Here is a 25,694-nt window from a genome sequence, read left to right as displayed (position 1 = left end):
AAACTCTGTAAATCCCAAATTCCACTAGAAAATAATATTTGTAACTCTAGGTTGAATTGTGGGGTTCTTGATGCTTTCTGACCTTGGTTGTTTGCTTGTAAACATTTCATTACTCAACTAGGTAACATCCAAGCTCGAATCCCATACTATAAACTGTAATGTTCTGATGCTCTGCTAGCATAGATATATTGTAGTTGATATGGGGTGCTTGATGGACTATTTTCTTAATCATGGAATTTACTATTTCATTGTTAAAAAATTCTTTCTCTTCTCCCCCATCTTTGTCTACCCTTTTAGAACAACCTGACAGAGCTGAAGTCTTTTGGATCTCCTCCAGAAGCAGTGGTTAATGTAACAGCAGCAGTTTTGATTCTTACTGCTCCAGGTGGCAAGATACCAAAAGACAGAAGTTGGAAAGCAGCAAAATCCATGATGGGCAAAGTAGATGCTTTCCTGGATGCCCTGAAGAAATATGACAAAGAACACATTCCCGAATCTTGCTTGAAAGCTTTTAAGTAAGAGGCCTCTACACATGTATGTTCTTACAGTGAAATAAATTGAAACGGCAGGTCATGCATTGGAGGGAGAGGGAGAGGGAGAGGGAGAGAGAGAGAGAGAGAGAGAGAGAGAGAGATCTGTAGTTCGCTGGCACCACCTTCAAAAGTGAAAGTGGGGTAAATGCCAATAATTATGGCTGAGCACAGGCTCTGAATGCAAAAGGTCCCAGTCTTTCCAAGCATGTCTGGGAATTTTTCCCTGAAACTATGAGAAGTCTGTGTGAATTACTGCTGACAGTACTGAGGTTTTATGGCATTTGTGTTGTCCTTGATCTGGGGTGAGGCTGTGTATCTTTCTCTCCAGTGCCCAGAGCAGATTTTCTCCTTCCTGTTCCTGTCTTCTTCCTTCTCATGCCAGGCCCGCAAGGAGTTTAGCATTTTCCCTAGCAAGAAATTTAGTATTTTCCTCCTCTGGATGAGTCACAATTCCCAGATTTTCAGATTTAATTTAAGAGCTAATATGGAACCTTCTTAAAAGGCAACAAATGTAACCAGAGTTTTGCCCATTTTCTAAGAAAAATCTGTCCTTGCATCTCTTGCCTTTAGCGACTAAATGTACAGTGTTGACAGCAATCGACCAATGTAGTAAGTAGAGAAGGACTTTTCTGCTTTTATTTATTTAGATATAGGTAGCTGCCCAGTTCACCACAGCGGCTCTGAGTAGCAAACCAAGATTAAACAGAAACCATAATATAAAATTTTAAAATGTATAATACTAATATATAATTAAAACAAAAGCAGGAGCTAAAAGTTTTTTTAAAAAAAATATTTATATAAGGATGTCTTAACTCACCCAGACTTTACTAACTTCACAACCCCCATGCTTGGCAAATAACTGGTTTTTGACAATTTCCAGAAAGGCAGCAGGATCAGGCCTCATCTGATTTCAGATGGTATAATGTCAGAGGACAGGGACCATGACAGAACAGGTACATTTCCTGGTTCCTGCAAGATGACAATCTTTAAGTGATAGGAGCTGAAGTATGCCCTTCCAGGTGGATCTCAAAGGAGAAGACACACCCTTGGAGAGAGGCAGCCTTTCAAGTTGCCATGACTTGCTGAGAGAGAAAGAAAGAGATGGAAGATCCACTTCAATGTACATTGCTTTGGGGGGGTGGGGGCGTTGTTGCCTTCTGGCCTTATTGGCCACTACGGATAATAGGTGTAATATTCAGTGGAAGGATTCTCCTTTTTTACTTCTTTATATTGCAGCTATGATACCATCAAGTATGCCTGTAACTAAATAGTCTGATATTCTCAGGATTCCCATTAGTTCCAGTACCTAATCCTTGTCCTCACAATTCCTCTTTCCATAATTCCCCTCCAGTAATAAAGTAAATACTTGTGTGTGCCAGGCTCCACGCTGTCTAGCAGACTACGTGTCTTTCATTCACTTACTGTACATAGAATATAACTGAATCAGATACCTAGGCTATGTATCTAAATGTAATTTCCTAATAAAGAATGTATTCCTTTTTAAAGACAAACACCAGTTATATAAATCTTACTGTGAATTTAGAAGTTACGGAACAAAAACTGGAGCAATATTTCTACTTCAGATTGTAAATAGGGATGATTTTTCCACATTTTAAACATGTTTTAATGTTTACATCAACAGATTACATTATTTTATGAATGTGTGTGTGTGTGTATGTGCGCGCGCGCGTTGCAAAAGTGGCAAAAAGAATATGAGTTATAGCAGTCTTATTATTGTTGCACTCATTCTAAGATGACCTGGAACATATCTGTCTCTTCAATTGCTTTCACTTTGTCCAGTTTGTGATTGGTATCAGAGCATTTAAAGACTTGAACAATTTTCTTCAGTTTTATTCCTTGAAAAGTGGTAATAGTCTATAGCTCTGATTCATTTGCTAAAAAAGAAACAGCATAGTTCCTAGGATCAGTTCATACCCATTTGTAGGGAGATCAATCGACAAGACCGTGTTATGATGTCAAATGTACTGTAAACCCCTTAACTTATGTATTGGTGTACAACATTTTATGTAAACACAAAAGAATAGGGATTTGTACTGTAACATCATGTTATGACTCCCCTTCAAAATTCAAACGAACAAAACAGAAAGCAGCCGTTTCACAATTAAATCAAACGGAAAGAAGTCTTACAAGATAACGGCTGGCAGAAACCTCAATTCACAGCATAAATCTTTACTCTGTCCGGCAAACCAGTCCTGGCAATAAATCTCCAGTCTCAGAGCTTCTTGCTGTAACGTCCTCACTCAAATAGTCACCTTGTTCCTAGCAAATTGTACCAGCCCAGCTGTGTCCTTTTATACTCATTGAGGCAACGTGCTAATTTACTGACTCGCTCTCCTCATTCGTTCCAGCTGATTTTGCCTTTTCAACCGTCTTCTGTTTTTTACATTTAACCACAAATTTTCCAAGTTCTCATCTCCACTAGAAGACTCTCTCAAAACTTCCCTGTCAGTCATTCCCGGCTGTTGATCAGATAAGGAACCAGAGGAGGTCAAAGGTCCTGACAATTCTAATACATCAGGTCTGTCGTCCTTTGTCACGTCCATCTCCTCATCCTGGTTACCAGTCCAATCACTGAGCCATGCCGGCTCATATTTTTCTGCCATGACCTCCTCACTTGAACTCATATCAGTCACAGGAGCTGAATCCAAGCCCGGAGCCACAACAACATCATGTGTGCCATTGTCCATCACGGTTGCTGGGCCCAGAGCAGACATCTTTGTAGTTCTTTGGTGGACTTTGATTAGAAATGTGATCAGTCTTTTTTTCCCACTCTTTCTTGTAAATACTTAAAGCAACGCTGCTTTGTCTTTAATGACTACTTTTATTCATTTAAGTCAAGGGTCTTCAAGCAGCTTATCACTTAAATCAGAGATCTTCAAACTTGACAACTTTAAGACTTGTGGGCTTCAACTCCCAGAATTCCTGAGCTAACATGACTGGAGGAGGAATTCTCAGATTTGAAGTCCACAAGTCTTAAAGTTGTCAAGTCTGAAGACCTCTGATTTAAGTGATAAGCTACTTTATAAAACTTGTTGGTGTCCTTGTTCCCCCAGCTGCAATATATTATATACCTTTGTGAATTTTTCTCTGCAGACCATTTCAGCATGATCCAACGTTTGATCCTGAGTTTATACTTTCCAAGTCCACAGCTGCGTCTGGTTTATGTTCTTGGTGCTTAAACATTGTTCGTTTCTATGAAGTCTACTGTGATGTGGCACCTAAGCGGCAGGCCTTGGAAGAGGCTAATGCCGAACTGGCAGAAGCACAAGCCAAACTCACGATGATTAAAAACAAGATTGCAGTAAGTAGGCTACAACTTCGTTTTGGGTAATGTGCCAGACCCCAGGGCATCTTGTTGAAGTAGATATCAGTGTTCAAATTGGCTGACATTCACTGCTGGCGCCAAGCAAGAGAATTAATTATTTAGGCCAAAGTTACACAATTAAACCAATTGCATGCAAACAACATTCCGTTGTATCTATACAGATCAAAAACCGGTATAAACATGAACTCTGAGTCATGAATTTTCCTGCAGATGAATGGAATGAAATGAAATGGAAACTGTACTATAGTACTGGCCCAGTTCAGATGTGGTGACCTGGTGGCTTTCCAAAATTTGCTAAGCTGTAACAATAGCTCAGGCCAAGGTGTGGAATCCTGGGAGTTGAAGTTACGCAATATCTGAAGGGACTCATGTTACCCATTCCTGAGCTAAAGGAGAAGCATTTCTCCCTTCCTTTCCTCCACGTAGCCATAGCATTAATTTAGTCTCCATTTTACAGATTTCTGGCTTTTGAGAAGGGATGTGATTTGTAATATGCTCTGATTTTGGGACAAACTATAAAAGTATTTCAGTGTTCCAAGTTGGTTCCAAACAGACAAGATGGCGGTTGTAGTGTCACAATTAAGGCCTTGTCCCTTGATGTCTGTGTGTGACATTCTTTATGGGGAAGTCTTTGATTACCTGCCACCATCACCATGTTGCCTTTTTGAATACACAAACCCATATCTGTTTCCTGGCAGATCCCACTGTTGGTTTGTTTAGCCACAGTTTCTGGTTTAAACAAAATGGCAAGCAGGCATCTGCTAACTCCAATGTATTTCTTCTCCCTTTTACTTCAGAAGAGAAAAGTGAGCACAGGCTTTGCATGAACTCACACCCACTTGTACACTAATTTAAAGACAATCTGATTCAATCAATAGTTTATCTAGCCCTGGATCTATTTCAGTAGAAGACAGAAATTAACATGAATGTAACAGCTCTTTTCTACTGCATGTGAGGCCCAGTTAATTTTAACCTTGCTTAGTGGTGTATTAGACTTGTATTTCTGTTTTGTTTTATTGTTTCATTCCATTTATTTTATTACCCTAATTGGCAAACCTATCCCCTTTTACTTATGTTATTGTTCAATATATTGTGCAAACCCAGAAAATAGATTGATTCAGCACATAAGTTATACATATATACAGGGTTTTTTTCTGAATCCTTCACTATGTGCAACTTGAAGAGGTATTTCGTTTACCAGCTTTACATCTCATATTTCGGACTAAAGTACAGGGAGTCCTTGACTTACAATAGTTCATTTAGCAACCGTTCAAAGTTACAGTGGCACTGAAAAAAGTGATTTATGACCGTTTTTCACATTTATGACCATTGCAGCATCCTCATGATCATGTGATCAGAATTGGAACACATGGCAACTGGCTCATATTTATGAAGGTTGCAGTGTCCCAGGGTCATGTGATCAGCTTTTGCGACCTTATGACAAGCAAAGTCAATGGGGAAGCTAGATTCACTTAACAACCGTGTTACTAATGTAACAATTGCAATGACTCACTTAACAACTGTGGCAAGCAAGGTTGCAAAATGGGGCAACAGTCACTTAAGAGATGTCTTACTTAGCAACATAAATTTTGTGGCTCAATTATGATTGTTAATTGAGATTATCTGTAAGAATAGGACTGTCAGCTTCCCAGTTTCTAGCCCAATGCCTTTAACCACTACACCAAATTGATTCTTTTTCCAAAGTGGGTATCTTTTTACAAATCTTTCTTACATTTCCATTCTGTCAGCGTTCCAGCAAACCTTCATTCCAATCAGTAACTCCGAGACAAACATACCTCAAAAGTATCTTTATTAGAATACCTCCTGGCACATCTGTGGAATCCCGAATCTAAAAGTTTTCAGGCTTTCCACAATTTCCCAAACTGCAAATCCATCTCCCTTTGGTCGTCATCACATCACATTGCCCAATCATGATCTGTCCAAAAGTAAGATCCTTATTCCATCCTGCACCATACTAAAGGACTTGAACTAATGAAAGAATTTTATTTTGTCTACTTAGAGCTACTTAATTGAAATTACCCCCCTCCCACTTTCTCAGGCTATGTGGCAGCATGGAATAAGGCTTCCAAAGCTGACACATTCTTTGCCTCTTTCCCCCTAATCTATCACCACCCATTACTGCAGTCTTTTCTTCCTCACATTTTTAGACAATTTTACTTGACAAAATTATTGCAATGATTACTGATAAATCAAGTTTCATTATGATTTGCTGTCAGAAGCAGGGGTGGGATTCTACCAGTTCGCACCTATTCGCTAGAACCGGTTGTTAATATTCTAAGCAGTTTGGAGAACCGGTTGTTAGAAGAAATTACTGGTCTAATCCTGTAAGGAAGGCAGGAAGGAAACTTTCTGGTGTTGCTTACAGAAACTGCCTCTCTGTTAACCCTTATTATATTCTTGGCAGGATTAGACTTCCTGTCTCAGGAACTTCTCTGGAGTTTTTTTCCCGTCCTTTGCTGGTACTTTGCTTATGTGGAGTGACCATTCAAAGTTACAATGGCACTGAAAAAAGTGACTTATGACCATTTTTCACACTTACGACTGTTGCAGCATCCCCAGTCATGAGAGGCCAGGCGTGCTTTGATGTGAGTTATATTGAGTTGGCCATGCCCAGCCAATAACATGACCACCAAGCCATGCCCACCAACTAAGCCACGCCCAGAGAACCGGTTGTTAAAAATTTTGAATCCCACCCCTGGTCAGAAGGCTATTCAGGGCTATGCACAAGGGAGGGGTGTTGTTGGTGGTGTTATTATGAAAGCAGATTGACACACGGCACAGCCTCTGCCCCCTTTCCTGGGCACATTTTGATGTTGTACACACGTACAAAAGGAACACTGTTTTCGTCATTTCAATAAACATGTTAGATCCTGCAACACCTCCAAAATTATTGCGTATTTATAAGCATTTACAACAACAATTGGGGGCGCCTTAAAAAATTTTTTAATCATACAATATGAGTAGTTGTCTGCTTTTCTGTGATGAATCAATGTTACTCCCCTATCTGATCTGGTCACATGGTGCAGCATTTACTCATCCTTCGAAACCAGCTTGTACATGTAAATGCTCAAATTTATACCAATTTCTTTTAGGTAAACTATTGCCTCATTAATAGGGGAAGAAATTACGTCAGTTTAATTCATCATCTCTATACACATAACTTTTCAAACTTTTTGTCTGAAAGGATCTAAATGCCAATTTAGCTAATCTGACTGCCGAATTTGAAAAGGCCACAGCTGCGAAAATCAAGTGCCAGCAAGAGGCTGATGCAACGAACAGAGTAATTTCATTGGCTAACAGGTACACCATCACTAAATACTTCCTAGGGTGGTCTTGGTTGATGCTGGTTAATTTCTGCAGTTTGGCTTGTGTCAGCATGAACCTGACCACATGAGGTCCCTGACTGATCTTCCTCTTTTAAAAAACCGAGACCCAGAAGTAGGGTGGGTAGGGGGCTGCCAGTGTCTCTGAAGCAGCAGTTATAGGAAGAGAGTTTCACTATTTGAACCCCAACCCATTTTTCTATTCAGATTGACTCTTGTAAATGGGTATTATGAACATATGCGCCATCTTAATTTTCTTGGGGATACGTCTGAGTTTAAATATGATTTCCAAAAGTATTTGTTCCATTATGTCAAAAGGCATGCCGGTATAGGAGATTTGTTAGTGTTTTCCTATATGATTTAACCCCAAGGGACAATACTTTTGATTTGTATGTCTTCCGAAATTTCTAAGAGACAGAATCCAATATATTCACTCTTATAAACCCTCAGAAGAAGATGCTCTTCATTTTGCTACACCAAACTGTAATACTGTTTATAGTACAATCGTGGCTAAGGGGATACATGACATTTCTTATCTAAATCCTAAGTATCTAAGCCACATTTCAAGAAAATCAGAAAGAAAAGCATAAGATAATACTATAAACTTAACTTAAATACTATAAACCAGACAGCAATTGCGAAAGCTTCAAATATCTTGTATATTCATATCAAATTGTTTTTTTTTTTATTCTTGTGAATCAGAATGTGTGAGACGTCACTGGGAAGCTTTATTCTCCCAAACTGGCTGGAAATCCCAGCTGGAAAGAAGAAAATTGTTCAGCTTCTCAGCAAGCTATGAACCATTTCCTGAAAATGAAATACTGCATAAAAGAGAAAGCATGAATCAAAGATGAGCGGTTTGTTTAGAGAAACTATAGTTAGCATTTGGAAAAGGCCGTTGGTTCATAAGCGAGCAATGTTCTTGTTAAGTTTGAGCAATGAGAGGCTGAACCAGAGCATGAGTGCAACAGTACTTTATTTACAAATAAAGGGCTGACCGTGCTTGCCAAGCCTGGAACTGGCTCGCAGCAATCAGCGGCCAGTTGGACCCCGCAGCCTGCTTTTATAGCTGGCTGCTGTGGAGAACTGACCAATGGGAATGGGGGAAATAACGCCCACACAAGTGAGTGGACCTGAGTGAGAACTCCTAGAGTCCTCAGGACATAACACCCCTTCCCCCCAGATGCGAACACGCATAAGTCCTTGAGGTAGATGGGGGTTTGTGTTGGCGCCCGGAGCGGCGCAACTCGGGAACATTGTCTGACTGTTCGGCATCAGTCTGTGACGGTTGAGCGGGCAAAGTGTCACCAACACTCTCTCTGGACTGGACATCCTCGGAAACCACCGGGTTGGTTTCTGGAGTCAAACTCTCGTGGGTTGGATCCGGTTGATCAACTCTCTGGGCGCTGTTGCCTGGGTTTGGGCTGACCGGAACGACCGCTGGCGCAGACTGGTCACTGGGTGCGATGTGGCTGGGTGGCGGATGGGACGGTTCCCCTTCGACTGGAGACTCTGGATCTTTGTTTGCGAGGTTGCTGAGGCGCCTTCTGAGTTGGTCTATGTGTCTCCTCCAGACGCGACCGTCCTCCAGCCTGACTCTATATGATCTCGGCCCGGTGACGGCGATGACTTCGCCCGGAATCCAAAGTGGGTCCCCAGCGAAATTCCTGGCGAATATCGGCTCCTGTAACATAAAATGTCTAACCCCCGAAGTGGAAGCGAGGGGAGAGTCAGGGCAGTATTGTGGGTGCAGTCTATCCAATACAGTCCTCAGGCGTCGGCCCATCAGAAGTTCCGCTGGGGACTTATTGGTGACTGCACAGGGGTTGAGTGCTGGCTCATCAGGAACCGTGAGAGTTTGTGGTGCCAGTCATCTCTGCCAAACCTAGCGAGGGCCTCTGGTGGTCCTGACGGCCCTTTCAGCCAACCCATTACTCGCAGGGTGGAATGGGGCTGTTAAAATGTGGCGAATGCCTAGGTTGGCTGCAAAACGGCTGAATTCTACTGATGCGAACTGTGGGCCATTATCGGAGACCAAGGAGTCGGGTAGTCCATGGGTAACGAACAGGCGCGTTAACACGTTGGTGATTGCTAGTGTGGTTGTTGTGGATAGCTGCGCCACGTCTATCCACTTGGAATAAGCGTCCACGACCACTAGGAACATCTTTCCATGCACGGGCCGGCCAGATCGATATGGATTCTCGACCAAGGGCGCTGGCGCTCTCCCATCTGGTAGGAGTGGCGATGGGGGAGCAGGACGGGATTCCTGGCAAATGCTGCAGGAACTTACCCACTTGACAATGTCCTCGTCTAGACCCGGCCACCATACGTAGCTGCGTGCCAACGCCTTCATTCTCACAATGCCGGGGTGTCCCTCGTGCAACGCCTCCAGGACTCGGGTACGCAGCGAGGTCGGAATGATCACTCGAGTGCCCCACAGTAGACAACCCTGCAAACTGGACAGCTCCTGCATGCGAGTCTTAAAGGGTGCGAATTTGTTATCAACATTGCCTCCCGGCCACCCCTCCTCACCCAGTCGAGCACCTGGGCGGCGTTTGGTCTGCCTTGGTTTTGGCGGCGATGTCAAGGGCGGTGATGGGCAGGTCCAACTGGGTGATTTCAAAAATGGCATTGACAGGAGCTGGGTCTTCAGCCGGAGCGGGTAAGGGGCAGCGACTGAGTGCGTCAGTGTGGGATAGAGTTTTGCCCGGGCGGTGGATAAGTTTGTATGAGTAGGCCGCTAGAAAAGCGTCCACCGTGTCATCCGAGGGGAGAGGACTTGAGGTGTCTGCTTGTCGCCGGCCAGTAGGCCCAGGAGGGGTTTATGGTCGGTGACCAGTTCGAAGAAGTGGCCAAAAAGGAATTCGTGAAACTTTTTCACGGCTGCAACAGCTGCTAGGGCTTCCTTGTCTATTTGGCTGTAATTTCGCTCCGTGGCCGAGAGCGTCCTGGAGAAAAAGGCGATGGGGGCCTCGGCGCCATTGGCGAGTCGGTGACTAAGGACCGCCCCAATTCCAAAAGGGGATGCGTCTGCTGCCAGTACTAAAGGAAGGTTGGGGTCGAATTGGATGAGCACTGCCTCTGACGTAAGTAGTGATTTGACGGCGTTAAACGCCTGGTCTTCTTTGTGCCCCCAGTGCCACGGTGACTTTTTGTCTAGTAATCTGTGTAGGGGTTCGGCTACTGAGGCTTTATGGGGCAAGAAGGATGCATAAAAGTTTAGGAGTCCCAAGAAAGCTTGTAGCTCCGTTTTGGAGGTTGGTGTGGGAGCTTCGTGGATCGCCCTGACCTTGGACTCCAGGGGGTGAATGCCAGAGGCGTCAATTTTATAACCCAGAAAGTCCACCTGTCTAGTGGCAATGGCGCATTTTTCTTTTTTTAACTTGAGGCCATGCTGTCTGAACCTCTCTAACACTGCTCGCACTCTCTGGAAGAGTTGGGGTCTGTCCCTGGCCGAGACCAAGATGTCGTCGAAGTAGGGTACTACACCAGGGAGGCCCTGTAAAATCCGCTCCATGAGGATTGAAAAATGCCCGGGCAACACTTACGCCAAATTGGAGACGCTTGCATCGGAAGGCACCCCTGTGAGTGACGATGGTCTGAAGTTCCGCTGTTTGGTTATCAACAGGGAATTGTTGATATGCTTGAGACATGTCCAATTTAGCAAAAATACTGCCCGGTTCGAATGTATGCAATAAATGCTGAATGACGGGCACAGGATAGGCGCTAACTTGTAAATATTTATTGATTGTTGTCTTGTAGTCCGAGCAAATTCTCAGGCTACCATCTTTTTTTAGGGGTGTGACAATGGGCGTCTCCCACTTGGCGAAATCTGTTGGCTCAATGACCCCTTGTTTTAGTAGTTTATCCAATTCAGCGTCTAGTTTTGGTCGAATAGCAAATGGAACTCTACGTGGTTTTAATCTGATTGGGGCTGCCTGGGGTCAACGGTGAACGAGATGGGGTTCCATTATAACACCCCAGCTCCTCGCTGAACACATCTGCGTAGTCAGCGAATAAGGAGTCAGTGTCTGAGGTTGAGACAGCATGGACTCCTGTTAACCCTAGGCCGAGGTGGGGAAACCAATTGAGCCCCAATAAGGTGGGTAGGTTGCCGTTAACTACCACTAGAGGTAGGTGGCCTTTAAAAGCTCTAAAACTGACAAAGAACTTGCCTCTGCCGATCACGGGAATGGCCTTCCCCTGGTAGTCCTTCAGACCGAACTGGCATCTCTGGAGCCGGGTAGTAGATAGGCTGGGGTGGAGTCTCTTGAGGGTGTTCCACGAGATTATTGAGAGCGCTGACCCTGTGTCAACCTCCATGTGGCACGGTTTACCTTCTAGGGAAACGGAGAGAGAAATTTTACTAACAGAGTGGCAAGTACGCCTGGCAAGGCGGTGCGTGCGACAGTTTAATACTTGCCTCTGTGGTCCCGAGTGCGAGGACGGGGTCTTTGTGCAGCGCTTTGGGGGCTTGGCAGACTCTCGCAATGTGCCCCCTCTTATGGCAGTTGTTGCAAACGGCTTCTTTAAACTTGCAGGTGGCCCTTTGATGTGATCCCCACAGGCTAGGCACAGGGTGATGTGCTTGGGTGGACCGGTGTATTCTTGTTTGGCCCCTACCTGCGACCGTCTGTCATTGGTGAGGCGATGGACATCGTTCTCATCGTTGTGGCCTTCCTCCGCTTCCACCTCTTCGGAATGGACTGGGAACGCTGCTAGCTTGGCGCTTGGGCCCTGAATTTCGGTGGCTGAGTTCGTAGCTAGCTCGGTTGCTAGGGCCTCCTCTACCGCTTGCGAGGTTGAGGTCTTTCTTAGCTAGCAGTCGCCTCTGTAGGTTGAGATCCTTGACCCCACAAACCAATTGATCGAGGAGCATGTCCTCTAGGTATGTTCCAAACCCGCAGTGCAGGGCTGCTGTTCTGAGGGCGGCCATATATTGGTTGATGGTCTCCTTACTTGATTGATTCCTCATTCGGAACGTGAACCTCCTGGCGATTTGTGAAGGTCTGGGAGCGTAGTGGTTTGTGAGGATCTCAAGCAACTCGGACCACGGAACGTTTTTTAATTCTCTCGGCGCCACGAGTGCTGCAGCGGTATCGTAACGGTGGCTCCGCAGTAGATTAGGAAATAGGATTTTTCCGATGCTCTCCCGCATCCGACAGGCCGACCGCATCGATGTAATGGTTGAAACAGTTCTTATACGATTCCCACTTCTCTTCGTCTGGTTTAAACGCCGGGAATACTGGATTGGAACTCATGGTGCTGGAACGGCTGGGCTACCTGCGGGAGAAATCTCTCTGGGACTATGAACGCTCGTGAGTTACAAGTGATATCAGCTCTGGAGAGGTTTTTGCTACCCTCTCTTTCTCTCTCTCTGGGTTACCACGTTGGCTGCTAGCCGTTGGAGGTGTCTTGATTCGCGCCAAAAAGTGGGCGTTAGTGACTCTCTACAGCGCTGTGCTGTGATTCCTACTGGCCCGAAATTCAAATGACACCCATTTGAATTTCGCGCCAAATGCAGAGCGCTGCAGCTCGCAGCGCTTCACTTTCCCCGTAGCGAGGCTAACAAGCGGCTACAGACGCTTCTAACTATTTGACTCAGACCGCTTTCTCTGGCTGCGGATCTGCGTTTGCTCTTTTTGATCGCTCGTTTCGCTAGCTGACCGCTCTCTCTGGCTGCGGATCAGCGTTTCCCTGTTGCCAACCGATCGCTCTCTCTGGGCTGTAGATCGGTGGCTAGTGACTCAGCGGTTGCAAGGTGCTTCTGGTAGCCATCCCATCCTCGTCGCCAGTGTTAAGTTTGAGCAATGAGAGGCTGAACCAGAGCATGAGTGCAACAGTACTTTATTTACAAATAAAGGGCTGACCGTGCTTGCCAAGCCTGGAACTGGCTCGCAGCAATCAGCGGCCAGTTGGACCCCGCAGCCTGCTTTTATAGCTGGCTGCTGTGGAGAACTGACCAATGGGAATGGGGGAAATAACACCCACACAAGTGAGTGGACCTGAGTGAGAACTCCTAGAGTCCTCAGGACATAACAGTTCTCTGTTTATATGGGTCCTCTGGAGATGATAGTCTTAACTGATTCTCATCAATCTGCCCCTTGCCAGAAGCCACAAAGTATATCAAGGAAAAGAGTTACGCATCTCTCACTAAGGATCTTCACAAAAGTCGTGACTTAAATATTGCTGAAAGCTGTTGCGGCCCTCAGATCTATCCTACTGTTATATGCTCCCTGATTTCTCTTAATGATGAGAAGCTTTCAGAACTTACCAAGAAGTGCTTGCTTTAAATAAAAATATTTATGGTTTTATACATAATATTTCACAGTAGCTGAAACGGGAGAGGGAAACACTCTGATTGCCAGATTGTTCTTTCCCAAAGAGTACAGCAACTGAGGGCAGCCCCCATAATGAAGAAAAAATACTTGGTCATTTTCCCAAGTGCCTTATGATAGGATATGGTTGGTGGTGGTTTTCTCCTTGGTAGTTCCTTGTTGCGATCATTGTTTTCTGCTTGATGGTTTGCCTGGTGTTAATCCCTGGTTATCTGGGTGTAGGCTGATAGAAAGGATATGTTCTGATCTTTTTGATTCCTCCTCAGCCTTTTTATCGTCTCTTTTGAATAATATACAGAATAAATGTGGTTGATTACAAACCCCACATTCCCCAGCACTGATGATGTAACAGAGAACCAGAGGAAAGAATTAGAAAAAACCATGGGGATACAGGCAACAAAAAAGGTCAAATATTTAGGCATATGGTTAACACCACATAGTAAATCACTCAAAGAGAATAATTATGATAAACTGTTACAGCAAATTAAGAAAGATCTAGAATCTTGGAATAAGTTGCAGCTTTCTCTACTGGGCAGGATTGCCACAATCAAAATGAACATCTTACCAAAACTCCTTTACTTATTCCAGACAATCCCAATAAAATTACCAAAAAATTTTTTTGATGATATAAATAAGGTAACTCTTAAATTTATTTGGCAAGGGAAAAAAGCTAGAATCAGTATTAAGGCCTTACAAGATGCAAAAAAGTAGAGGTGGGCTAGCGCTTCCAAACTGGGAATTATATTATTGGGCAGCCAACTTATTATGGTTAAAAGACTGGGTCAATTTACGGAACAAAAGAACTTTAGTCTTGGAAGGGCACGACCTTCAGAGAGGATGGCACGCATTTCTATGGGATGTGGGGAAAACTAAACAGGCGTACTTTCATAGACATCTTATTAGAGATTCACTATTAACTAATTGGAAAAAAATATGTAAAAAACATTATTTAAAAATTCCGATTTGGCTTTCAACAATGGAGGCAATGGTTCATCCCAACAATTTGGATATAACAAAAACGACTAAATATAAAGATTTATTAGACTCTTTAGGAAAATTAAGAACTCGACAGGACTTACAGGAACAGGGATTTAAAATTGATCAGTGGTTATATATACAAATCCATAGTAGATACAAACAAGATATCAAAGAGTTTGGAATCTATAGCAAATTACAACACTTAGATAAAATCTTATTAGGATCAAATAAAAAGAATATCTCTAAATTTTATAAATATTTATTGGAGGTAGAATTAGAGCAAGAGATAGTGAAAGGGAACATGATAATGTGGAGTAGGAATATTGGAAGAAGCATTACATTAACAGAATGGGAAAAGATCTGGAATAGAATCATTAAGATTACGAAATCTGCGGCGTACGAAGAAAATATGTATAAAATGTTATATAGATGGCACTTATCCCCTTCGAGGTTAGCGAAAATGAACCCAAACTCTAGTCCAAAATGTTGGAAATGTAAAAACATAGAGGGATCCTACTTTCATATGTGGTGGATCTGTAAAGAAGCCCAGAAATACTGGCAAAAAATTAGAAAATGGCTGGAGGAGATAACCAAAGAACAAATCGAATACAAACCAGAGTTCTTCCTACTAGGGATCTCTGATAAACATTTTCCTAAAAAGACGAAATATATAATAATTCATATTCTAACTGCGGCCAGATTAGCATTTGCCCAGTGCTGGAAATCATCCTGTTTACCTACAGATCAATTGGTCATTCAGAAAATATGTGACTGCGCAGAAATGGACAATTTAACCATAGCTCTTAAAAATAAAGAGTCTTCAGCATTTGATAATAATTGGAATGCGTGGTATAATTGGTTATATCAGAGATAAACCGTTCAATGAATAATGGGAAATTTAAGCATAAATAGTGATAAGATGTGTATATTTAAAGTAAGGTAGGAGAATTGGATCTTGCAGACTGTCAAAAAGAATATCTGTCTGGTTTTAACGTATTTTCTTTTTTCTTCCGTCTCTTTGTTTTTTTTCTCTCTTTTATACTTCTTTTTCTCCTTTTTCGGTCGCAAGACCGAGCGTTTTTTTTTTCCTCTCTCTTTCTCTTCTTTCTTTCTTCTTTTTCTCTCTCTGTTGCATATGTAATGTTGTTATGTTATTTTTTAATTGTAAATTCAATAAAATTTATATATAAGAAACAGCAAATCTCAGAGAGCACCAAGGACCCTGCAGTTCAGCCCTGAGCTACATATATTTTCTTCTATTGGACTATTCAAGCCAGGTTGGGTTAGATCCTCACATATCCTAATCAGATCCTTCTCTCCTTTTGGAATGTTTCCTAAGGCTTGTTGGTGGATTAGCATCTGAAAACGTGCGTTGGGCTGAATCAGTGGAAAATTTCAGCGAACAGGGAAAGACTCTGTGCGGGGATGTGCTACTGATTACTGCATTTGTTTCCTATGTTGGGTATTTTACCAAAAAGTATAGGACTGAGTTACTGGACAAGTTCTGGACTCCTTACTTAAAGCAGCTGAAGGTAAGTCTATGTGAATGCCAGGAGATGAATGTTGTTTCACTGGATCTGTCTGGCTTCTAATCCTAGTGGCTTTAGGTTACAAGTGGAGGTTCCTCAGGTTATGTCCAACTTCACACTATAAACCTCTAACTCTCTGACCAACTCTTGGCTTGTTGGCCAAGGAAGAAAACATCATCCTTTACTTGTATTCTTCGGGGCACTTTGTAACAACCCATTAAAACAATTGATCACAGAAAGGCGGAGCCTCAAAGTGATCTTTGCAGAAGTAATAGCACAGAAGTGATGAAAAGCCCTGGGGAAGGAAGGGATATTTGCTTCATGCTTTAAAAAAATATGAACATTAATATCAGTAGCAGCCAAACCTTCCTCAAGAGAGTTGCATGCAAGATGCCCCTGCTGGAAGGCATACTCCTGTTGCTTCTCTTCAGATGATAGATTTGAAGGGTGAAAAATACCGAACCATCATATCCCGCCAAGTGTTTTGCCATCAGTGGTGGGATTCAATTTTTTTTTTACTATCGGTTCTGTGGGTGTGGCTTGGTAGGCATGGCAGGAGAAGGATACTGTAAAATCTCCATTCCCTCCCCACTCCTGGGGGAAGGTTACCATTGGTTCTCCGAACTACTCAAAATTTCCGCTACCCGTTCTCCAGAACTGGTCAGAACCTGCTGAATACCACCTCTGTTTGCCATGATATGTGTGCATTGTGTCAAAGTAATAGTTTGGCAAGGAAGGATGCAGCAGATCCAAGAGATTATAGATCTTGAGTTATTCCTGCAAGCTATTCCTGCTAATGTATGTATGTATGTATGTATGTATTATATATTTCTTTCTAACCGTTGTGTCATTTGTCTAAATTAGTGAGGCGCTTCCAACCTTATCCAATCTACAGGGCTTTCTCATCTGAGTCCTGAAGCTCCCTTCATACCCCTTTCTCTCTGCTCATCTGCTCCTTTTTTTTAGCGCTGCCTTGAACCTAAACTTGATTTTCCAGTCACAAGTGAGATAGCATCAGATAAATGAAGAGGTAGTGAAGTTCTGTTTTGTGTGTTCAGAGATGCGTGTCAACATCTAAGAAATTCACTGCTGAATACAGGCTGTGCCTTTTCTATCCTGACCGTCCATTTTTATCTTAACATTATAACAGATACCAATCCCTATTACTTCTGGCCTGGATCCTTTATCCCTGTTAACAGATGATGCAGATATAGCAACCTGGAACAACCAGGGGCTCCCCAGTGACCGTATGTCAACAGAAAATGCAACAATTCTGTGCAACACAGAACGCTGGCCACTCATTGTAGATGCCCAGCTTCAAGGGATCAAATGGATCAAGAACAAACATGGACATGATCTGAAGGCCATCCGGCTTGGACAGAAAAGGTGAACGAGAGTTATTTGGTTTGGTTTGGGCTTTATTGTAAAAGAGTGGCCTACAGGCTGAAAAACAAGAATTGCTCTGTTCTCAGGTTATCTGAGACAGACCTTCATTTTGCTTGCATCTATTCTGGGAGTATTATAAGTAGCCCCTTTATGTTCTTTGCATTCAGTCAATCTTCCTTGCACCACCCATCAAAGCCCACCCTATCAGCTTTCCTCACTTGCAATGCTTTACATCTAGGGAATGGCTGGGAATAGGCTTCTTGAGATGACTGGAGATCAGTAGCCAGGATTTTAGATGGCGAACACACACACACACACATCCTTCCATGACATAGCAAAAGTTCTGGGATCTGGGGCAGGCAAGTAATTCACACCCAGTGACACTTTATCCACAAATAATTCTTCATTAATCTCCTAGCTTTATTATTTAACGCAAAGACCTTTTGCTCCCCCCATGCTTCCTGAATTTCATCAGAACAACTTATCAAGAAACAGGAGAGAAGATGGATGCGATCCAGACGGTTGCATCTACACAAAATTAGTGTGTAGTTAATTAGTGTCAGGAATCCAATGCTGCGTTTCCATCTCCCTGTGCCTGTCTGTCACTGTCTATTAACTTGAATCCCCACTCAGTCCTCTCATGTCCTATGTCCTCTGGCATCTACTTCAGTGGCCTTGATAGAGCTCCCTCTCTCAGCATGCCTCTCCATTGCAAATGGTTATGAAAAAAACCTTTAACTTCTTTTTCATTAGAGTATAAGAAGGGTTTCTGTGTTCTCAAGAGCCTATGTGACACACTAAAGATTTGTTATCAATTGCACAGCTACCTAGATATCATTGAAAAAGCAGTTTCTGAGGGAGATACGCTGCTTATTGAAAACATTGGAGAGACAATAGAACCTGTGCTGGACCCTCTGCTAGGTCGAAACACAATCAAGAAAGGAAAGTAAGTGCATTTACAGCCACAACAGCCCTTGGTTTTAGTCTGACCTTTGCAACCCGGTTTGTACTGGAAGTTGATGTATTTGGTGTGTATGCCTTAGTTGTCCCAAGAGCGGGAATCTGATTCAAGCAAAGATTAGGGAAACATATTTTATGGTTACAGCAACAGAAGATTTATTTACAGTAAATACTTCCCTCCCCCTTCTATTCAATTGTGCTGATTCTCAGAGACTGCCTGGACAATTCCCTCCAGTTTTCTTGGCAAGGTTTTTTCAGAAGTGGTTTGCCATTTTCTCTTTCCTGAGGCTATGAAAGTGATGACCTTCTACAGAGCCATTCAGTTGTCTTTGTCCCTAAGGCGAATCTAGAAGTTATGATGTCTCAGTTTCTAGCATAGTGCCTTAATCATTACACCAATCCGGTAAAGCCAATGCATAGATAACGGCATCCTACTAGGAAGAGAGTCAAAGAGTATCTGTTCTGGGCATGTGCACTTTTGGAAGAAAGGCAGAAGCAGATGATTAGCAATCTCTTAAAACAAAGATAATCAAGAAAAAAGGGACACAGTGTAAATCCTTAACTTTGTATTCACACTTATACAACTCTGTTAGATTGTGAGGTGCTGAAGAGTCAGAGCCACTGCATTCTTATCTCCAACCATTTGGTAAACAAGAGGAGAGCAGACCTCTGTTACTTTATTGAGGGAAGAAGAACAGACACTTTTTTTCATTTTTTCATCAACAGTATTCTAAAATGAAAAAAAAATGTTTATAAAGAACTGCATGTAGGCACTTGCTTGTCTTCCCCAAATAAAGTGAGGAAGCTGTTCTCTACCGTTTTGGAAGCCTAAAAATAGCTGGGTTCAGAAGTGAAGAGATAGGTGAGAAAGGAACTCAGGAAACAAATGCTAACACACAAAATAAACTCTGAGAATGAAACAGCTGTGAGTGACTGGCTAGTGGCCAAAGAGGCCACCTCACCAAACCTTTAGAATAATGAATGATGAAATATGACAGAAAGCCCTCATTTACTGACTGCCTCCAACAGTGATTTTGTGACCAATCTCTGTCTTTGTCTCTGTCTCCCTCCCTCCCTCCCTCCCCCCCCCCTCTCTCTCTCATGCATTCTAAGGTTTAAGAGATATTTATCTGGAAGCCTTCTGAGTTAAGAGTAAAAAGCTCTAACATCAACAGAGAGCTATAGCTATTTAACATCTCTGCCATTTTAATTTATTTATTCTTCACATCACAAAAATGTGTAAACTGCACAATCTGTCCAAATTTTTTCCCAAATTAGCTCATTGTTTTCAAGTCTGGTGGATGATGGTATGCCATTGCTTATCCAGATGTCTGATGCTACTGCCGTTTGAACTAGCTTCTGCCCCTTTTTAGGATCAGGAAGGAGCACCATACCTTTCCTTGAAGCAGCTAAGCGTCTCTGGTTATCCATCAGTGGATTTAGGACAGAAGTAAGAATTTCAGAAATGGCAGACTCATGGAAGACTGGGCCTGCATATTCTTTTCTGGCTTTTGACCACATCTACATCTTTTCTTTTATGTACACTGAGAGCATTTGCACCAAGACAAGTTCCTTGTGTGTCCAATCACACTTGGCCAATAAAGAATTCTATCTATCTATCTATCTATCTATCTATCTATCTATCTATCTATCTATCTATCTATCTATCATCTATCTATCTATCTATCATCTATCTATCATCTATCATCTATCTATCTATCTACATTTGTAGGCATAAAGTTTATCTCTGCTGTATCCAAGACTGAGTTACCTTGGGACTGGTCTCACCCCATTCAGTGGTGTCACAAGAGGAGAAATTATTGTCCTGCCAGCCATCACAAAGCAACAAGCTGCAAAGCAATTTTAAGGGCACTTTAGGTCTATCTTCACCCAAAGCTTTTTAACTGCAATTCACTAAATCTCTTCCGAGCACAGGAGATTCGTATGGAATCCAGGAGTGCTATTTAAGGATAGAAGAACAGAATTACTTTCATTTCATACTTGTTTCAAATTACACATTTTGAATCATAAATGCTCCAGAATGTCTATAGTTCAAGCTATTGTGATGAAAATCAAAGAGAAAAAAAAATGACAGCAAATATTCTTAAATTGTTCTGTTTGTGCTCATGTCCCTGAATTTATCCAAAAGGATATTGTGTGGGTTGACACCACAAATCTAACTTTGCTTTAATGTACTAGTTGTTTTTATATACTAGTTTTCATTTCAATGACCAATCTCCAACATCACAATGTCCCTCATTAACATTGACCTTATCAAATTAATCTCTTTTTTTTCAAGATGTGTTGCATAACATGAGTGGATATGGAGGGTTAATGCTTTATTACATTTTAGTCCAGTGAATCTGCTTTGCACGCTGAAAGTACCTCGTTTCACCTGCAGCATCTCCAGAATAGGATGCAGAAAGATTCATTTGTGAAACCAGGGCAACCAGTCTTAATGCCTTTATTTGCATCTAACCATAATAAATACTTTTGCCATGGCCTCATGATAATTGCTTTCATCTCATTCTTAGATCATAAGGTAACCTTAGGTGACCCTAAGCTGTGCCAATTTTAATAGAGTTTTCCCTTTAATCTAATACACTTCAGTAACTGTTCTGCTGGAAGTGCAATTAGCAAACAGCCAGCATCTACTGGCCATTTGACAAGGTACAGCCCTTCCCTTTGGACTCCAGGCACTGTCTTGTGCTGGCCTCTTTTTTCTCTTCAGATAGAAAGAACTGGCTGCAGCAGCTATCATCAGTTCCTTAGAAGCCAAAGAAAAACTGACTCTGGATCAAGGGGAGCTGCACAACAAAGAAGAAAAGGGTGGCGGTTTCAAAACTGACCAACACAAACTTCTTGCTTTACCACACAGTTTACCCACCCCGCTGATCAGCAGCTCAGCAATCTGGGTTGCTGCCGCTGGGTTTTGCAAATGCCTGTTCTGCTTTACCATGCAACTTCCCTGGCTCTGATAGATGTCTTGGAGTAATGATAAGCAGGGAGAGCTGCTTATCATCAAGTCAGCCACCAGTCAATATTTGCCATTGCCCAAAGCCCCATCACTGCAATTCTGCCCCGACTGGCATATGATTGCCTGGTGGCTGGTGATATCCAAAAAGGAGGACGGTACAGTAAAGCCAGAGAGCTTTACCAATAGCTTTGTACTGAGCAACTGGAATCAGGATACCACCATTTGGCAACATGCCACAGACAAGCGATTGGTGCAGGATAAAGATTGACAGTGTAGAAAGACAGCAACTGTATGGTTTTCTGCCAACTGAAGCTTGGGTCAATAGCCCTAGCTCAGCATTTGGCAATGGCTCCCAGTCTACATAGAGACAATCTTAAACTAAATGAATTGATGATCTGACCTGATAAGTAGTTCCCTGTATATTGAACCAGCTGTTCTAGACAAAAAGGATTGATTTTCTATCACCGAGTCTAAGCTAAAATGAGAAAGAAAAGAAACTCACGCTGGTGGGACAGAGATAGTAACTCTGTCCATCAATAGTGAATATAAGCAAAAGTAACTTACATTAGTTTATGCAGTATTTTCACATATCTCAAAACTCTTATTCCCAGATACATTAAAATAGGAGACAAGGAAGTAGAGTACCACCCCAACTTTCGCCTGATTCTACACACCAAGTACTTCAATCCTCACTATAAGCCAGAGATGCAGGCTCAGTGCACATTGATCAACTTCTTGGTCACCAGGGATGGCTTGGAAGACCAGCTTTTAGCTGCTGTGGTTGCTAAGGAAAGACCTGACTTGGAGGAACTGAAGGTATTATCCTTACTAGTTGTGAACTTCTGAGTGACGGACTATGCAGTGGTCATCTTAGGAATTCCAAAGGAAACTAAGTTGTCTAAGTCAGCCTTCCCAAAATTATAGTATTCCTCAGCCAGCACTGATATAGATTATGGAAGCTGACGCCCAGCATATTTGGGAAGCACCAAGTTGAAAAAAGCAGAGAATCTAAAACAAGTGTCTTCTTCCTTAATATGTTTATTTATTATGTCCCCGGACTGCAACAACCCAATTGTTTTATAAAGGGGAATAGCGCTGATATGTAGCCTTTACATCTGATACAATAGATAAACGTGTGTTTAAAATGTATGAAGTGTTGATGGAAAAACCCAAGAATCCATATCCCATTTTTACACTGTAGCCTCATCTAAGATAGGAACCTGCAACTCCATGTTGCAAATGGTCTAGCTTTGGTGTAGGAAGAACAAGGAAGATTTGTTGAAGAATAACAAAAGCTCTTTCCCCCTCCACTCTGCTTCTGGTGCAGGCTACACTCACAAAACAACAGAATGAATTCAAGATCATCCTGAAGGAACTAGAGGACTCCTTACTAGCTAGACTCTCTGCTGCATCAGGAAACTTCTTAGGAGATACAGCCTTGGTAGAAAACCTTGAGACCACAAAGCGCACAGCTAATGAAATAGAACAAAAAGTAAGCTGATTCAACTTCACTATGCTGTCCTGGCCTCAGCAACAGCCCTGAGAGATGTATATGTGATTTACAGCCCAGCATTGAAAGCGAAGTAATGTAGAAAACATTGCAATTCTCTAAAGCACGATAGATAGATATCACAAACCATAGTCTTTTTAAAAAAAATTCTTTAAAAAATTCTTTAAAAATTGTTTTTTATATATATATATATATTTTTAGGTGAAAGAGGCTAAAATTACTGAAATACAAATTAATGAAGCCAGAGAGAACTACAGGCCAGCAGCAGAAAGGGCATCTCTGTTGTATTTTATATTAAATGACCTGAACAAAATCAACCCCATCTATCAGTTCTCCCTGAAGGTAACTAATAGTAGAATATGCTGTTTGGTTAGTGATTGGTTCTATTTTTGTAGGAAAAAAAAAATACTGGCTTCTTCTGTCCTTACGGGGTCCAAGATACTCTCAGGTTTTTTGCAGGAACCTTACAGCTGCCCATTGGGACTTTTTGTCCATGATACGGAAGAATGACTGAGAGCCGAGCAGAAAGAAAACTCCTCAGATGCAATGGAAAAAAACATCTTCCAGAGAATCAAACCTTGGACCTTCTGTTTTTGCTAACGCTCAACTGTGTAACCCCTTCAACGTTCTTGAGGATGGCACCTTGCTTGTGTCTTTCTGTTCCAGAATACAAAGCAAGGCATCTGCCTGAAAACCTACACGGTTTGGCACTTTGGCTTCTTCTTCTTCTTTCTCCTCTTTTCCGTTCAGGCTTTCAACGTGGTGTTTGAGAAAGCTATTCAGCGTACAGCTCCAGCAGAAGATGTGAAAAACAGGGTGATCAACCTTACGGATGAGATCACCTATTCGGTTTTCATGTACACAGCTCGGGGACTTTTTGAGAGAGACAAACTTATTTTTCTAGCCCAGGTTGCCTTCCAGGTAAAATGACTAGAGGATAATTATGACAAGAAGCATTTTTCTTCTGCTTGATAAAAATGATATAAGAGTGTAGAAAAGTTGTTATTGTATTGTAAACATCACTGATTATTGGCTCCGTATAGTATTAGAAACTAAGTTGACACATGATTTAATAGTGTTCAGTGAAATGTGTTCACACAGCATGCTAAGCCATCAACCACAATGGCTGGATTTACCCTGCCCGTTAACCTCAGTCAAGCCACATGATGGTGTGAAGATGTGATGTATGAACCAAACCACAGAATATTTTGCAAATGAGAATAAAGGTCCCCAAGAGGGCAAAGATCAGCCTGTAAATAGAGAATGCAGACGCAGAACAGTATTATTGCAAAATAAGTTGGGAAACCAATTTCTCAAAAAAATTCATGTAGGAAAAAATGCTCATAAACGAAGCAACTGGAATTGGAAGGCGGTTAGCCATGAAAAGATTAAAGGAGAAGGCAGAGGGGAAATAACTCTAAACAATAAAGAATACTTATCCAGCCAGGTGTCCTCTAGAGTTGACAACTTCTATTAATTCCCAGCCAATTACCCCATGGATCATTTTGGCTATAGATTTTTAGTGTTGCAATTAAGAAAAGCTCATTAAGTATTGTACTCTAGGGAAGTACGGTCAACATTGGCATGGCTACTAGCATCAATGTAGCCCCCTTTTTGACTGAAAGCCCAAGCAGATATTGGTGCTATAAATTATCTTCAGTAGTCCGAATTGCATTCAATTCTAGGGAATCGCACTACAGGTAGCCTTCGACTTATGACCACAACTGAGCCCAAAATTTATGTAGCTAAGCAAGATAGTTGTTAAGTGAATCTTTCCCCATTTTATGACCTTTCTTGCCACAGTTATTAACTGAATAACTGCAGTTATAGTAATACAGTGGAACCTCGGGTCGCGAACGCTCCTCTTTGTGACCAAATCAGGTGGTGAACAAAAAATCCACCCAATTTTTGAATTGGGTCACGATTCAGAAATCGAGTTGCAAACAAAATCAGCGTGGGAAGATTCCCTTTTTGTGCCGATTTCCTCATTTTTTTTTACTGTGCGCATGTGCAGTTGGTCGTGCTTCCGGACATGACCAAATCGGGTCACGATCAGAGTCCAGAAACAGATTATAGTTGTGACCCGAGGCTCCACTGTACAGTTATAAATTGGCTTCCCCATTGACAGCTCATCAGAAGTTTGCAAAAGGAGATCACATGACTCCAGGATATTTCAACCATCATAAATATCAATTGCCAATTGCCAAGCATCCAAATTTTGATTCCATGACCATGGAGATGCTGCAACAGTTGTAAATGTGAAAAACAGTCATAAGTTAGTTCCATTACAACTTCAAACGGTCACTAAAGAAATGGTTGTTAAGTTGAAGACAACTTCTGTACAAAGACCTGCATTTGCTCACCTTTCCCAGAATTCCCAAGCTATCCTCCTCTGGTTTAGATTATGTCCTTTTACGTAGGCTCACCATCTCTGCAAATCAATAAAATGGAAGGTATATGAATTTGATATTGAAGTTGTTTGTTTATTTGAAGTAAGGTATATCATTTGTAACATTCCTAATTTTCTCATCTCCCCTAGGTCTTGTTGGTAAAAAAAGAAGTGAATCCAGTGGAACTAGACTTTCTTCTGCGTTTTCCCTTTAAAGCTGGTTTGACATCTCCAGTAGAATTCTTATTAGGTCAAGGATGGGGTGGAATTAAGGTGTGCTCAAAACCTCTATTTGTAGCCTAATGTCTTCTTAGTAACTAAGAGGGAGCCAGGAAAAGTGCTAGGCTTCATACCTGTAGTCGAGTCTACAATAGATATAAACTTCTTCATGAACAATTCGCTCC

At 42.1% G+C, this 25,694-nt stretch overlaps 1 protein-coding gene across 1 annotated transcript in view; it reads left to right on the top strand.

The window, feature by feature from the left end:
- The window catches only part of DNAH17 (dynein axonemal heavy chain 17), a 137,070-nt gene that overhangs the window by 95,765 nt on the left and 15,611 nt on the right, over window positions 1-25,694 (top strand). The window contains exons 59-69 of the mRNA XM_087924917.1: window positions 298-515; window positions 3,648-3,855; window positions 7,085-7,200; window positions 15,879-16,071; window positions 17,219-17,454; window positions 18,278-18,400; window positions 22,003-22,207; window positions 22,719-22,883; window positions 23,103-23,243; window positions 23,652-23,822; window positions 25,441-25,563. Of these exons, the coding sequence (XP_087781043.1) occupies window positions 298-515; window positions 3,648-3,855; window positions 7,085-7,200; window positions 15,879-16,071; window positions 17,219-17,454; window positions 18,278-18,400; window positions 22,003-22,207; window positions 22,719-22,883; window positions 23,103-23,243; window positions 23,652-23,822; window positions 25,441-25,563 (1,899 nt within the window). The remainder of the gene's footprint in view (window positions 1-297; window positions 516-3,647; window positions 3,856-7,084; window positions 7,201-15,878; window positions 16,072-17,218; window positions 17,455-18,277; window positions 18,401-22,002; window positions 22,208-22,718; window positions 22,884-23,102; window positions 23,244-23,651; window positions 23,823-25,440; window positions 25,564-25,694) is intronic.

The sequence above is a fragment of the Pseudonaja textilis genome, chromosome 2 (assembly GCF_049901715.1).
Source record: "Pseudonaja textilis isolate UNSWEBS1 chromosome 2, rPseTex1.2, whole genome shotgun sequence".
NCBI classification, from domain to species: domain Eukaryota; kingdom Metazoa; phylum Chordata; class Lepidosauria; order Squamata; family Elapidae; genus Pseudonaja; species Pseudonaja textilis.
Note: the sequence above shows the minus strand (reverse complement) of the source record. Positions and strands in the feature narration are given on the sequence as shown.